This window comes from Psammomys obesus, unplaced genomic scaffold (assembly GCF_907164565.1).
Source record: "Psammomys obesus unplaced genomic scaffold, mPsaObe1.curated_primary_1811, whole genome shotgun sequence".
Taxonomy (NCBI): domain Eukaryota; kingdom Metazoa; phylum Chordata; class Mammalia; order Rodentia; family Muridae; genus Psammomys; species Psammomys obesus.
In genome coordinates, this window is record NW_026585685.1 from 1,208,322 (window position 1) to 1,223,574 (window position 15,253).

Below are 15,253 nucleotides of genomic sequence, written 5' to 3' on the forward strand. Positions count from 1 at the left end.
TATAGCGCTGTGCCGCTCAGGGTCTGGCAAACCCTTCACGGCATGTGCGCCACAGTCAGCGCTGCTCAGACTGCTTCCGTACCTCACTGTTCTTCACAGAGTGCCTTACTTTTCTGACACAGGCCACTTACCAAAAGCTGCTACCTCTGTACTTCCCAAGGTCGTTAAAGGAGGAGAGCCAGTCACTGCCTTACCTACCTGCAGACATCGGAAATGCAGAAGGGGAGCCTGTGGTGCCTGAGCGGCAAATTAGAATAAGTGAGAAGCCCGGGGCTTCGGAGGGTGAGTGCTGGGATTCTAAATTCCTCATCTTCAGACCATATAAATTATGGGTTCTTTTCTGACCTTCTCATACAGGTATGGCATTTATTTTGTCATGGTCATGCATCATTCTTCTTTTGTTATTTTGCTCCTGCTGGTCTCTTCTCTCAGAGTGCTCACGCCCACACACACTGGCATGTTACATCTGTATAAAATCTAGATTCCTCATGAGGAAAAGCCATGTGATATATGTCTTTCAGCACCTGGCTTATTTTGCTTAACAAAACGATGTCCAGTTCCATCCATTTTCCTGCAGATCACAGTTTCCTCATATTTCAGGGCTGACTAACGCTCTGGTGTGTAATATGTGTATATCCCACTTTACCCCTTCCTCTATGAATTTCTAGACTGATCCCATACTTGACTATTGTGGATAGTGCACAGATACCCAGATGAGCAGATATCTCTGTGGTACGCTTACCAACTACTTGGAGGTTTATCTTCAGGAATTATAGTCAAGTCAGTGGTAATTCTATTTTAAGCTTTTTTAGAAACTTTCATAGTGATTTCCATACCAGCAATGTATAATGTTCAGCCTTTGCCTTCCATAAATTTCCCTTCAGAAAATAGCGTACTGGTAAAACACCAGCCAGCAAAGATACAGGACTTGTATTGGGGATTCAAGAGTGGGAATGCCGTATAAAAGCTGCAGTTAGCATTAAATAAGCTAATAACGCTATAACCATGTTATTTCTTTAGGTTTTATATTCATATAGGTTTAAAGCTATAGGCAGAGAGAATATGTTTGGATGAGAGCTTTCCTGAGTCTATCCTGTAAGTAGTTTCTATCAGCTTCACACAAATAAGATTATAAACCCCTTGAATGGAGACAGGGTGCACACAGTGCTTGCTGGGCCTGATCATGAATCAGTTTAGAGAATGTAGTAGTTATTTTTCTCTCATTATTTCAGGACCTCAGATTTCTAAATTATTTTAGGGTCATAATCTTAACCTGGGTTTGAGGGGTGTTTTGCTCTGTTTTGTTGTTGTTTTTGTTTTGTTTTTTGTTGTTGTTACCTCACAGTCCTTCCTCCTGCAGTACTCAGAGTTGATTTTGCTGTGTGCTCTTGTAGCTCTCTGCTAATGGTGCTTTTTGTTACAGACAATGAAGAAGAAGATGAGGATGACGGCTTGGGAATGGATCTGTCTTTCATTGGCTCGCATGCTTTTGCTCGAATGGAAGGAGATATTGACAAGCAAAGAAAACTGATCCTCCAGGGACAGTTGTCTGAAGCTGCCCTACAGAAGCAGCATCAAAGAAAGTAAGGCAGACTTGCTCAGACAGCTAGATAGGATGCGGCTGGGAAAGGGGTGTGGCACCTGCTGGAATCCTCTATACCCACACAGTTCCTCTTGTTTAATCTTCGTGACAACCGAGTAGGACGTCCCCTTCCCACACTGCAGATGCAGAGCAGAAAGTTAAATCAGTTAGTGTAGGAAGCAGCGATGAGATGCATGACTGCTTGCAGACTTTGTACGCTGCTGTGAGCTCTAGTTGCCGTGCCTCTGTGTGAAGGTACATTCTAAACATGGAAGTCAGGAGCCAGGAAAGGCACTTACAGGTTTCTGCTGTGTGTTATAACTGAAGCCGCTGAAGTTCTCTTCAGCTGAAGAGATGTCTCCCCCACTTACCCTGAGGAACTTTACAGTCTGTGTTCTCCAAGTGTTTCTAACACTAAAGCAATTTTGAATGAATCCTTTGGAAATCATAGATGGAGATTTTTAACTTGTGTTTTTCCAAAGATTGATAGTAAGGCTGGCTGCCTTTCATATTTTTAAAGACAAAGGTAAATTGTACATGGCTAGCCATTCCCTCACAGGGCTGGTTAAGGATACCGTGTGATAGGCTGTGAGCATCAGATGATTGCACTGAGTGGAACACGGCTCCTGGAACTCAGCAAGCTCCCTAAGGCACGGCACTGCAGCTTTCTTCAGTACCCAGCTAATCTGCTCTGTCTTGCTTTGGAACTTTGGTCCTGCCATTCATTTTGATTGGGATCATTTTTCCTTCAATCCTGTCCATTCTCAGGGTGTAAACTGAAAAGCAAATGGCTCTCAAACCGTACCTGTTGGATCTAAAATAAATACCTGCCTCTTATGCTTTGTTTTTTTCACAGCCTGGCACAGCGTATCATACTGTATTATATGGCACAGTCTCCTTCATTCTCCAGTTATAGAATGGGAGTTGGACTAGACAGTCTGAGGAGTCCCTTTCAGACATAACTTTTTATATATTTTTATTTCTTTGAGAGCTTCATATGATATATTTCTGTCATTTTCACCTCCTGTTGCCCTCTCTCATCCCCTCCTGCTCTCATTTGAACTGTTTCCCAGTAAGCCCCTCCTCTTCTTTCGTGTCTTGTTCTGTTTTGTAGCCTGCTGACTTTGTGGGGTTGGTGCCATTAGATTGGGAGAAAGGTTATTTACTGGAGCCTGCGCAACTTAGCTCCCTCTCTCCCAGCCAGAATTAAATGTCTGTCTCCTTAGTCCCAGGTCTTCACCTTACTGATTTTATTCGCATTAAAAAAGCTGATTTGCCACTAGGGGGAACCAGTGAACAAGTTTTCCAAAGGATGAATCAAGTGACAGTAGTGTCTAACTTTTCTTTAAATACTCTGACTAGGCGCCTTTGCCATACCACCGTGATCTGACTCTGTGTGTGCATTTTTAAAATGTTCATGTCATATTTTGTGAGTTCTTTGTGGTTCTCAAATCCCCCTTGCACTCTTATAAATGGCGGAATATCCCAGAGGGCTTGTGTCCACATGGGTTGTATCTATCGACACTTACCATATCAGAATCTAATAGCATCATTTAAATTGTTGTTAAAGTTATTTTGAATAAATTATATGAGGAAAATTACTTTACTCAAGTATAGAATCAGAAGCAAAGAAGTACTTTTAAAGACTTCCAAGGAATTAGATATGTTTTTGGGCAGTGCATAGAATTTGATAAATGATGGTTTCTTAAAGTTTAGTTCTAATATTGGATCTCAAACCATACTCATGATTTTTTTTTTTGTATTTACTTACTTGCGTGTGTGTATGTATGCTTGCGTGGGTGCACATATGTGTGGGGCTGTGTATAGATGTGAATGTGTGTGTTACCCATTCACCATAGCATGCAGAGGTCAGAGGATAACTTACAGAAATTCTCTCCTGCCATGTGGGCTCCTAGAGATCAAACTCATGTTGCCAAACCTGGCGGCAAGTGCCTTGACTCTCTTGTACCATCTCTGCTCCAATCCGTGTTTTCATATACTGTTTTAAAATACACTGGCTTATGCCCTGTGAACATGGCTTTATGGTGTGATGCATAGGTCTTTTGGAAAGCAGGAATTCACTGAGATAATTGAATCAATATGCATCAATGTACAGTATCTAGATGTGTTAATCCTAGCACTAGTGCAAAAGCCACGCTTCTAAGGTAGGTGTGGTGGCACACCCCTTTGATTCCAGCATGCGGAGGCAGAGGCAGGTGGATCTCTTTGAGTTTCAGGCCAGCCAGGGCTAGATAATGAGACCCTGCCTCAAAATAAGTAAATAAGTGAATGTCAAGAAAATACAGCCTTTCCACAGTCAAGTGCATGAAGTGTATATTGGGCTCATTTTGTCACTGGAGCAAAAAGTTAGCCTTGCTGGGTTTTTTTCTTGATATGGCAGGAGCATTATATTCACCTTAGAGATGGCTCAGTGGTTTAAGGTGCTTGCTGCCAAACCTGACTATCTGAGTTTGGTGCCTGGGTTTCTCCCACATGCTGAGGGAGAGAACTTTTTGTTTATCTCGTGACTTCTGCATAGGTGCCATGCATGCTCTTTCTCTCTGTCCCCCCCTCCTGTCTCCCCTCATGTCCACTGACTTTCCATTTTCCACGAGATGACCGAGTCTGAATTTTTTTTTTCCAGTCTGGCTGTTTATCTCATTTTTTTCTACAGGAGTATGTTTGTTTCACTTGCTAACTACTAGTTCAAGCCAGTATTAAATTGAGCATGTATGTACTAAGTCTGCATTTTTTTTTTTGTAACATTGCCCCCAGAAAAGGAGTAGGTTCTGGGAAAGAATGTATACGGCTTGTAAAACAGTACCCTTTTCTAGTGGAAGGCCTTGATCTGTAGAGTCAAGTGTGTTAGACATTAGATACTTCCTCTATAAGAACATATCCTGGATGTAGACATAAATAAGAGGATCCAGAAAATTTGAGTGAGCTACATCTTGGATGTCAGAGGTATTGAGTACATTAAGGCAGAAGTTCTGCACAGTGAGACAGCAGGGTATTGGGCATATCCAGTTACCACTTAGTGGCAGCAAAGCCTGCAGCACAAAACAAAGGCTGAATGCTCTGCCAGCCAGTAAAGCTATAGTGAATGAAAAGATTGTTTGCTTCCCATTTATGTGTCCTTTGTGAGACTAAGATGAGGTCCTTGTCTGTAATGCAGAGCGCTTCAGAGTGCTGCTAGAAGAAAAACTTCAGAGAAAATAAGTTTGGCAGTTCAAGCTTGGAAGTATTTGTGGTCTAGGCAGCACTCAGCTAGAAGTGTAGAGAGACTGCAGGAAGTGGTGGTGGGGATGTCATTTCCCAGAAGCCGTTTGCTGGATTCAGATGATCCATCTGATTGATGCAGAGCTCAGGTTAGTTACTTTTTCTCTTACCACATTGTGAGAGAGAAAGGTTAAATGAAGGTTTTGTGTGGCTGTAGCTGTGAGGACTCATCCTGAGGCCCATGAGCTCCTGCTTATTTTGCTGAAATAGTGGTAACGGCACTTATATGTGGCCCAGGGACCTAGTGCCCTTAAGGGGCTCGTGAGGTCAAACTGTGTTCATTATGTCACTAAGACTTCCTTTCCTTTTTTATTCTTATCCTCACAATGTTCGGTCAAGTTTTTGAGGCGCCTTAACCTGAACTGTGGTGGGAGACCGCATTCAGGCTAGAGCACGGAGTCTAGCAGATACTAAAGACAACTGTGAGAACTGTCTTCCTAAGCACAGTTGTTGGCTTTTGGTTTTTACATTAAAAAGTATATTCAGATAATCATTTTTGTTGTTTTTAAATTAAATAAGTAAATGCTTTTAGATTTCTGTTCTTTTTAATATGGTGAAATTGGTACATATAAACATAAAGGGGTCCTGAGACCAAACAGTTTAGAACTGATGACTGTTGGATTTATGATATGGTGGAGCTGGAAGCCAGTGTTCCACCATGTTTAAGACTGCAGGATAGGCTGCAATGTCCTCCTCTGTGGCCTGGCAAGGCTGCTCCTCCCTTGGAGGGGGGGACTAAGAGTCAGCCACTGAGTTCATATCAGAGACAGTCCCTGTTCCCCTTACTAGGAGTCCCTCTTAGACACTGAGCTACCGTGGGCTACATCTGAGCAGGGGTTCTAGGTTATATCTATGAATGGACCTTGGTCCTTGGTTGGAGTATCAGTCTCAGAAAAGACTCCTATGCCCAGATATTTTGGTTCTGTTGTTCTCCTTGTGGCCTCCTGTCCCCTCCAGGCCTTTCTATTTCCCCCTTCTTTCATAAGGTTCTCTTCACTCTGCCCAAAGTTTGGTTATGAGTCTCAGCATCTGATTTGATACACTGTTAGGTCGAGTCTTTCAGAGGCCCTCTGTGGTAAGCTCCTGTCCTGTTTCTTGTTTTCTCCTTCTTCCAATGTCCATCCCATTTGTCCTGAGTGAGGATTGATCATCTTACCCTGGATCCTCCTTCTTGTTTAGCTTTAGGTGTACAGATTTTAGTATGTTTATCCTATCTTATAGGTCTAGTATCCACTTGTAAGTGAGTATATACCGTGTGTGTCTTTCTGCTTCTGGGATACCTCAGCCCCCTATCAGTGGACTTAGAGAGGGGCATGAGAGGAAATGGGGGGAGGGTGGGATTAGGAGGGACTGAGGGAGGGGGCTACAGCTGGGATATAAAGCAAATAAAATGTAATTAATATAAAAAAATAAAAATTTAATTTAAAAAAAAAAGACTGCAGGATAGAGTTTAGAAAGGTATACTTTTGCTTCTCCTGAGGCAGGCTCTTTACATTCAGTATGCAGTCCCTTTATGTTGACCAGGATGAAGAGACGTCAACACTTTTGTCTGCTAAAGGAAATGTTTGATTAGTAATGTTTTTGAAAACCAGCTGTCCCTCCACTGATGTCTCCTTCCTGTTCCTTCACTGTGCTGCTGTGCCACATCAATGTCTGTGCAGCAGTTTTTTCTAAACCTTGAAAAAGAGAAAAGACCCCTTGTTCTTTTATTGATGTGTCTAAGTGTTTTGTCCATTGTGAGCAAATTGGACACATCATAAGATAGAAGTTATTAGGAAGCAAACTAGCAACTTCTCAAAAAATACAGCTTTTGAAAGTCTTTGGAAAATAAGGAAAAGATGATTTCACTAAAATAATTTGTTTCCTTTCATTAATTGTCCTTGTTAGGCTTCATATCCAGTTGCCCAAGATGGTCACTTCACTTCTCATACAAAGGCACCATTCCGTTAATTACTAAGTATTACATCCTTACTAGCATAGCCATTGTTGTGCTGGAGTACATCTGGTGATGCAGAGACAAGCAAGGCAGGTATAGCCCTGCTCTTGCAGAGCTTAGCCCCCTCCCCCACACACTCAGTGCCCGAATTCATTTATAGTGAATGAGGTGAAGCAGGACTCAAAGGACAAAAGGATGAAACTGTGTGTAGGATTAACGTTTGCATCAGTCCTGAAAACCTCGTAAATTCCAGGCTGAACTGTCCCTCAAACAATGGGCTGTGTCTGAATAGGTCAGTTACTGAAGTTTTTTAAAAATTAGTGTATTTTTATTGAAAATAATATTCTTCCCTTATACCATACATCCCAACCACAGTTTGCCCTTCCTCCACACCTCTCAATCCCCCACCTCTCCTTCCCCCAGATCCACTCTCCCTCTTTTTCCACTTCAGAAAAGAACAGCCTCCAAGAGAAAACAGCTAAAAAAGACAAGACAAGATTCAATAAGACAAGGCAAAAGCCCTCATATCGAGGATGGACAAGGCAACCCAATAGGAAGAAAAGAGTTGTAAGAGCAGAAAAAAGAGTCAAGAGATACACCCATTCCATTGTTAGGAGTCCCACAAAAACACCAAGCTAACAGCTGTGACATACATGAAGGACCTGGTATAGACCCATGCAGGCCCTGTGCTTCTGAGAGTGATTTTGTTTACATTTTCTTCAGCATTCAGCCTTTAGCTGTGTAGATGGATAGTAATTGATTAACTGGAAGAAACTGGCTTATGTTAGCTTTGTGGGGACAATGTGCAACCTAAATCAGTTGCAAACCACTGGAAAAGAACTGTATTTATTCCTTGAGGAGCAGCCTAGTGGCTGAGTCCAGTGGTTTTTCTGCCATCACACCTTGCTTTATGTGATAGTTTATATGTGATGGCTATGTTTTGCCCAGCACATAACAGGGATATTCACTCAAATAAGCTATGGTAACTATTTTGACTGCTGTTTTTCTTTTGTAGCCTTTGACTTTGTTTGGGATTGGAATAGAGGATTGTGTATCTTTATTGTACCAATACACAGAAACCAGAACAGAAAACGAAGGGAAGTGAGCAGTGTGACTATCTCTGGGTAATAGTGGCACATGAACAAGTCTAGGTGGTGCAATACCAATCCCAGCCGTCAAGATACCCAGAAGTCCAGGTAACCAACAAACCAGCAAATGCACCACGCAGTCCTCTATTTGACTCCTCCAGGCCACTGCCTTCTCCCTCTGGGCTACTATAGTTATACCCTTCAAAGTCCTCAGAATTCAACTAACTCCAGCTTGGCAAAAACTATACCCCTTCTTGAGGCAATTATCAGCTGTGGACAAATTAAAATCCCATACTTGGGGGGCGTGTTTCCAGGCGGCTCGAGCAGCTGGAGGCCAGAGGGCCGGCCTTACTGCCGACATGGATAGTCTGTATCGGGTCCCTTTCTTAGTGCTCGAATGCCCCATCTTGAAGCTGAAGAAGCCGCCTTGGGTGCACATGCTGCCTGCCATGATGGTGTACGCCTTGGTGGTAATAATCTATGATGTTATCGTTGAACCTCCAAGTGTTGGCTCAATGACAGATGAACATGGGCATCAGAAACCAGTAGCTTTCTTGGCTTACAGAGTAAATGGACAGTATATTATGGAAGGATTTGCATCTAGCTTTTTGTTTACAATGGGAGGCTTAGGTTTCATAATCCTGGACCATTCCAATGCACCAAATATTCCAAAACCCAATAGCTTTCTTCTTTTCATTGGCTTCGTCTGTGTCCTACTGAGTTTCTTTATGGCTGGAGTATTCCTGAGAATGAAATTACTGGGCTACCTGATAGGCTAGTGTGTCTTGAGGAGAAATCAGTGGATCCCGGTCTGCTCCCATTAATAAAGCTTTGAAGGATGAAACCACTCCCGTGTGCAATGTGGAAAAGAATGAAAAGCAGCATAAAAGCAGCATTGAGTAACACCCTAGCAAGCATATGAAAGCTAGGACTGGAATTCCTGGTATCAGAGACATGTTCATTACAGTATTTTTTCTGATGATCTATTCCAGTCACCAGCTATGTCAAGTGGCATTTTCTTTTTAGTTTTTTATTTCTTAAGGAAAACATTTCTCCACTTCTAAAACTTTGGTATTGAATAAAGTGATTTTTTTTACAGTCCCCTCATCATTTTTTGGACATCATATTTCTGATTTTCAGAAGTTAATGTTAATGCAAATCGGGAAGTGTATTTCGAGAGCTGAGATATTTGGACGACTGGCCAGTCCCTGCAGCGGTGCTTTGTCTTTAAATGGTGTGTGTGGACATAGGAGACTGTTTCCTGAGCAACATGATGTATGAAAGGAGCAGAAATAAATGATTTTTCTAAGTAAGAACAAAAAAAATCCCACACTTGGGGGATAACAAAAACGTGTTAACATAACATAACTGAGTTTGTAAAGAAACCAAAACTTCCATTACAGATGATTGTATCCTTTATTTGTCTAGTTATAATCGCTGGTTATGCCAAGCAAGATCTGAAGACCTGTCTGATATTGCTTCTCTGAAAGCCTTATACCAAACAGGTAAGCTTAATGGTCACTTATTATTCTTGCTTACTAAAGACCTGACTCATTGTGCTGCGAGAGACTTGGTTTCTCTCATTTTCTCTATGAATACAGTGTTTTGTGCTGATGTCAGTAGGTTTGCACATCATGACGTATGCATTTAGACACTGTATTAACCTCTAGTGTGTTCTAATGGTCTCGGCAGTGCCTGTTTTACTTTTTCCTGGGATGCTTTTTTTGTTAGAATGTTTTCTGCTTCTAAAAAGTCCTATGCATTTGTCAATACAAAATTCAAGCCTTATAGCACTCTCCAGTCTATACTTCCTCCATTGGATTTTGTTTTAGGCATTACCTGCTGATTTTCAGTTGAGAGCCTCCAGCATGTCCTGGGTCACTAATATTTTTAAAAGTTTGGGTGAGGTTAAGCAAAATGGTTATTTATTTAAAAAAAAAAAAAAAGACTATAGGTTATGCTATTTTAAAACCTTTAAACAAAGACAAAGAAAGTATTTCCTTAACAGTAAAGGAAATCTAATGATATAATTTAAGGAGCTTGTGCATATCATTTCTTACCATTTGAATGTGTGAAATTGTTTTATGCAGTCAAATACATAAGCATTTAACAGGACAAACACAGATCTTGTGATAAGGTTCCTGGTCCTGACTTGACTGCATCTCCCCTGCAGGTGTGGATAACTGTGGCCGCACAGTGATGGTGGTGGTTGGAAGAAACATTCCTGTGACCCTGATAGATATGGACAAGGTAAGCCATAAATGCTTGCTCTGCAAATCAGGTGGGTGTATAAAGTCACAAGAGTATGGTATTGGTAATTAGGGTCTGCAGCACAGGTGAGATGTATTGTGGGTCTGTAGAACACCATTTCCTGAGAGTCAGTGTGCATCATTTCTGGTCAGTTGGAGGCTGCTTCTCCTCTCTGGGAGAAACAGATAGCAGAAAGCTCTGGTACTACACTCCAGAAACACAGCTATTCTGTTTGGATATAACATAACCAGCAAGCTTTTGGTTAGAAACACCCTGCATAGTAACTATACAATCAGACTTGAGCTTATTTGAAAAAAAGAAAAAATTAACATTTGATTATCTACTTAAAAATAATAAACCAGAGACATAGTTTATCCACTATAGCAAGATAATATAATTCCATCATCCCTTCATGTCAGACCACAGAACAGATGTAGAAGATCCTAAAAGAAAGAACTATTTGAAACTGTTAAATAAAAGGAAGAAATTGTTCAGCTTAACTAGTAATATAAAAAGTAATATTCAAAAAAGTAATTTCTTATCTTGAGAATTAGCAAGAACTTGTAAATAAAAAGTGTTGTCACCAACGATGAATTGAAACTATAAAAAGTTGTATTCATCGACCCAGTGATTCCTGAGACTTTATACTAAGAAAATACTCCCAGGGAAGATGGAGCCATAAATCCTGTAACTGCTGAGTGTGATGCACTCATCTGCCCATGAGCTAAGTAGAGCTCCTCAGGCAGCACCATAGCAACTGCACCAACTGAACTCAGCATACTGCTACAAAAGAAAAAGGGCATGAAGGACTGAGCAGGGCATGTTGGGGTGCCTAGAATATGGGAGTGGATATGATACACTGTTTATGTATATGAAATTGCCAAAGAATAGATAAAAGTTGTTCTATTAAAGTATACCTTAATATATATATAACATATAAGTGTATATAACACATAAATATATATTTTAATATATATCCCTAAAACATCAATTTCATTAGAAAATAACTACAAAAAATAAGTTGTAACTGACCCATGTGTATTAACCACAGTATACATAGCATACTTAAAGATGAGAAAGTACATAAAATTTTAAGATAAAGCACAGCTGCTTCAATGCTGATCAGTACTTCCGGCTAAGCTCTCAAACTTTTGGTCAGTAGTATTTGGGTGAATATGTGAAATCAGTGAGCCTGGTATCTTACGGGGTCCTCTGTAGCAAAACTTATAACTTAAATTTCCAACAGCTGATTATGGCACACCTGCAAATGGAATGTTCTGTGACCCTTAAAAAACTATGGTTCTAAGAGGCTGTGGATTGCCTCAGAGTAGCTCATGTAGCCTCCACAGCCCTGGGTTCAGTCTCCAACATGGGGCAAGAGGGAAAGGGAGAGCTTGAAGGGAATACAATAGAGAGGAGAGATGTGTCAATAGGGGAAGCTAATAATTAAGTGAAGGTGGAAGCAAGTATTTCAAAATGGATTCCTTTGGGGCTGCAGACATGGCTTACCAGTTAAGAGTGGGTAAGTCTCTTCCAGAGGACTCAGGTTGATTTGCATCACCCACAGTGGGTGGCCCACAATTGCCTATAACTCCAGCTTCGGGGAATCTGATGCCATTGTGTGTGTCCCTACACACATGGTGTACACACACACACATACACACACACTTGAAAAGGAAAAAAAAAAGTTTTCTTTTGCCTTCTGCAGCTTTCTCTTGTTGGCTAGCCCTATAAATAACAGTAGAATAACTTTAAAGATAGAGAATTTGAAGACAAAAGGAGTGTCCTAATTGGCTTAAGCATAAAAATGAAAAATGGATGGAAAGTACAAAGACATAGTCAGATGAGAGAAAGAGTAGGAATATTAGGGACAAATTTATTCACAGAAAGACTCACCTGGTAAGAATGACATTGTATGATCCTGTTTGCAGCCATTTGTGTTCCTAATACAGATGTTTTACAGCAGTAGCATGACTTACCCATAAGAACATAACCCTCTTTTGAGCTCGGTGTGTACTTGCATAGCACTCCTCATATTGCATGTCCTTTCATGTCTTTAGAATATGAGACCTATTGTGAGGTTCAAACCAGGTAACATACAAGGCAACTGTGTTCTTAATGTCCTCTGCCTACTGTGCCTGCAGTTTGGTCCTAATCCATGTTAATGCCAAGGACTCCACTGAGGAGGAATTGGAAAACAACATGGTTGATGATAATCCTTTCGGCTTCCTCTTTGCAGTTGCTTACAGCCAAACCACTGGGTCACATCAGCCCTGCTTGGGTTATATTTCTCATTTTGTTTTTAGTGTCTCTCTTAAATTTCTTAAAATAGAATACCTCCCTAACCAAACAGGGTCATATTAGATCATCCTCCTGAGTTCTAGCAATGTCGCGCAGTGTCTTGCCAACCACCCACAAAGCCCTCCACTTTCCTCACTCAGATAAGTATTAAGAGTGCTAAGTAAATGAGCTTCCATGGGAGTGTGGAAGGAGCGGCTGGATACATCATGTGCTCTGGGGCTTGAGTCTGTGTCTGAACCAGAACGCAGAGATCTTGATGGAATGCAAACAGAAACTTTAAGAATAGGAGATTTTGTTAAAATTTTAAGAAGTATTAAATCTTACTTCTAAATGTTTCGACATCGTTATCCTAGCTGGGAGAAACCTGGTAGCTGATCCAAGCGTTCTTTCTGAAGAGTTATTTCAAAAGCCAGAGATTAATTTATCCTCTTCCTTCACTTAAAACCCCTCGGAGAAGGAGCTGGCACAGCCTTTGAGAGTGTCCCTAAATACAGGGGTTCTCTAAGAAAACGGATTCTCACCAACCCGATCTTCCAGTCTGCCCCTACACTAAGGGTATAGATTAGATTAACCCTAGGGGAGGGTCCCCCTCTCCTGGCCTCTGTGACGCGAACTGCTGTGAAAAAGTGCTCTTTCTTCTCTCTTAGGCTCTCTTATATTTTATCCATGTAATGGATCACATTGCTGTGAAGGAATATGTACTGGTGTATTTTCACACACTGACCAGCGAATACAATCACCTGGACTCCGACTTCCTGAAGAAACTCTACCATGTTGTTGATGTCAAGTTAGTTATTTTCGGAAATTGTTAAGGGGGTATTGCTTCTTTATTTTTAACACTAAGCAATAGCAAACATTTGTAAATATTTTTAAAGGGTGTTTCATATGACAATAATTTTTATCATAAATACATTAGATATTTTAAATATAGGCGGCTCTCCTTTTGCATTAAACTAAACTCATTTGTAATCTTGCCACTTTTGACCTTGAAGGAGGTTTGGAGTCTACCCAGGCTTTGTGTATAAAATAATGAAAGTACAGCCTTAGTTGTTATGGTGTGTTAATACAAACCAGAGTATACTTATAAACATTGTTTAATTTGATCCAGTAGCCCATGAGTCTATTGGGAGAGATACTGGTAAAAGGTTCAAGGCAACTTGTCCCTGTGATTAGAAATAAAAATAGAAACTGAACATAAACTCACAGGTAAAGGTTTTCATTAGAACAAGAGAGTGAGCAAGAGTTTCCTCTTTCGAACACTGTTTTGGGGATACCGGCTGCCGACTGATAGAAAAGAGCAGGCATTTATGGGGTTCATGGGGGATTGGGGGTTGATTAGTCATGAAGACAGAACTTCCTGTGGTGTTAGTGGATTTCCATGTAAGATGAGACACCCTGACTTTACTCAGGAGTCTGGAGGCATGCTGACTTTAGCATGAGGGACAGGCACATTCCATATGGAATTAACAAGGGAGGAGAGAACTGGGCGTGACAGGCTTTATGGATCAAGGGCATTAGTCCTATGGAGTGTCCCTGCTATCTTCTAATGTTTTCTACACCCGGAAAATGGGAGAATAAAGAAAGATTGGGCTTTTAATGCCCTCAGTGTCACAATTTTATGTACAGAATTTTAGATTTAATAGACTACTGACTTAGTAATGGAAAATTATTTTCATTATACTATGTTTCCCTTGCTATAAGTTTTTTCTCAGTGATACATTTCCTAAATAAACAGCATTCTGCCTTCCAGTAACTCTTTTATTTGTAGCATCACAGTATCTTTATTGGTTAGGTTGAAAAACCATTATCTAGTTAGGGAACAAAGAAGGTAAATTACCATAAATTTCCATTGTCCTCCACCCTCTATTAAGTCTCTTAATTAGCAATACTAATGCTTTCATTATCTCACAGACACCTATTGGGTGTGCTTTAAAGTGTTTTGTAATGAAGCTGCACTCCACTGTATACCTACTTCTGCTTCTAACTAGCCCTTCGCTGGCACAGCCCTCAGCTGGCACAGTTCTGCCATTTCTTGGAAGTCCCTCACAGTTCACCTCATAGGATGCAATGGTGATTATTTAACTACTGGAAAACAAAATCTCAAGACATACCTCACACAGCTGATGGGGTAGTTTGCTGAGGCCCAGGTTGGGTTCTAGGCATTGCCTCGTGGTCGTCAGATCACTGAGTATTATCGTAGAGGCCGTACTGATGCTCTTCTCAGAACCTCGAGAGGATTAAGTACAAAGTGCAAACCCTTCATAGACTTTCTGGGTCATGCAGTAACTTGCAGCATGACTACAACTTTTAGTTTTTGACTCTTGCTATAATTTTGGTGATTTCAAGGTGACTTAACTTTTTATATTTGAGCTCAGAGACCCTACCATAGTATAAGAATAATGCACAATTGTTTTAGAAGTATGAATTGATTTTTGTCCTTCCTTGAGGTAGCTCTGTCACAGTCAGAGGCAGTAGTTAGTGCTTCCTTTAAAATAGACACTTTAAACAATGAAATGTTCACTAAATCATTTTGACATTTTACTCAAACTTCACTATATTTACTCCTGCTGCTTTTAAGATCTTTTTCTCTGTGTGAACATATTTATATACTCAGTTAAAATGTTGATTGTCTATACTGATGAGTAATTCTCAGTGTGACTTATGGTGACTTTGTTTTAATTAGATACAAGAGGAATTTGAAGGCTGTTTATTTCGTTCATCCAACATTCCGTTCAAAGGTAAGGTATTAGTGTTTTTACTAATCCTGGACAGCAGTACCCTGCATGTTCAGAATGCTGTAGCTGCTGATTGGTTTGC

The 15,253-nt window shown here is 40.7% G+C and overlaps 2 protein-coding genes across 2 annotated transcripts in view; both read left to right on the plus strand.

The window, feature by feature from the left end:
* The window catches only part of Gdap2 (ganglioside induced differentiation associated protein 2), a 54,463-nt gene that overhangs the window by 27,322 nt on the left and 11,888 nt on the right, over window positions 1-15,253 (plus strand). Inside the window, exons 7-12 of the mRNA XM_055628379.1 lie at window positions 123-282; window positions 1,424-1,583; window positions 9,314-9,390; window positions 10,059-10,135; window positions 13,084-13,223; window positions 15,120-15,174. Of these exons, the coding sequence (XP_055484354.1) occupies window positions 123-282; window positions 1,424-1,583; window positions 9,314-9,390; window positions 10,059-10,135; window positions 13,084-13,223; window positions 15,120-15,174 (669 nt within the window). The remainder of the gene's footprint in view (window positions 1-122; window positions 283-1,423; window positions 1,584-9,313; window positions 9,391-10,058; window positions 10,136-13,083; window positions 13,224-15,119; window positions 15,175-15,253) is intronic.
* Window positions 7,838-8,972, plus strand: LOC129692144 (oligosaccharyltransferase complex subunit OSTC-like). The gene has a single exon (XM_055628386.1). It carries the CDS (start codon window positions 8,245-8,247, stop codon window positions 8,662-8,664), a length of 420 nt encoding a protein of 139 aa, XP_055484361.1. The 5' UTR covers window positions 7,838-8,244; the 3' UTR covers window positions 8,665-8,972.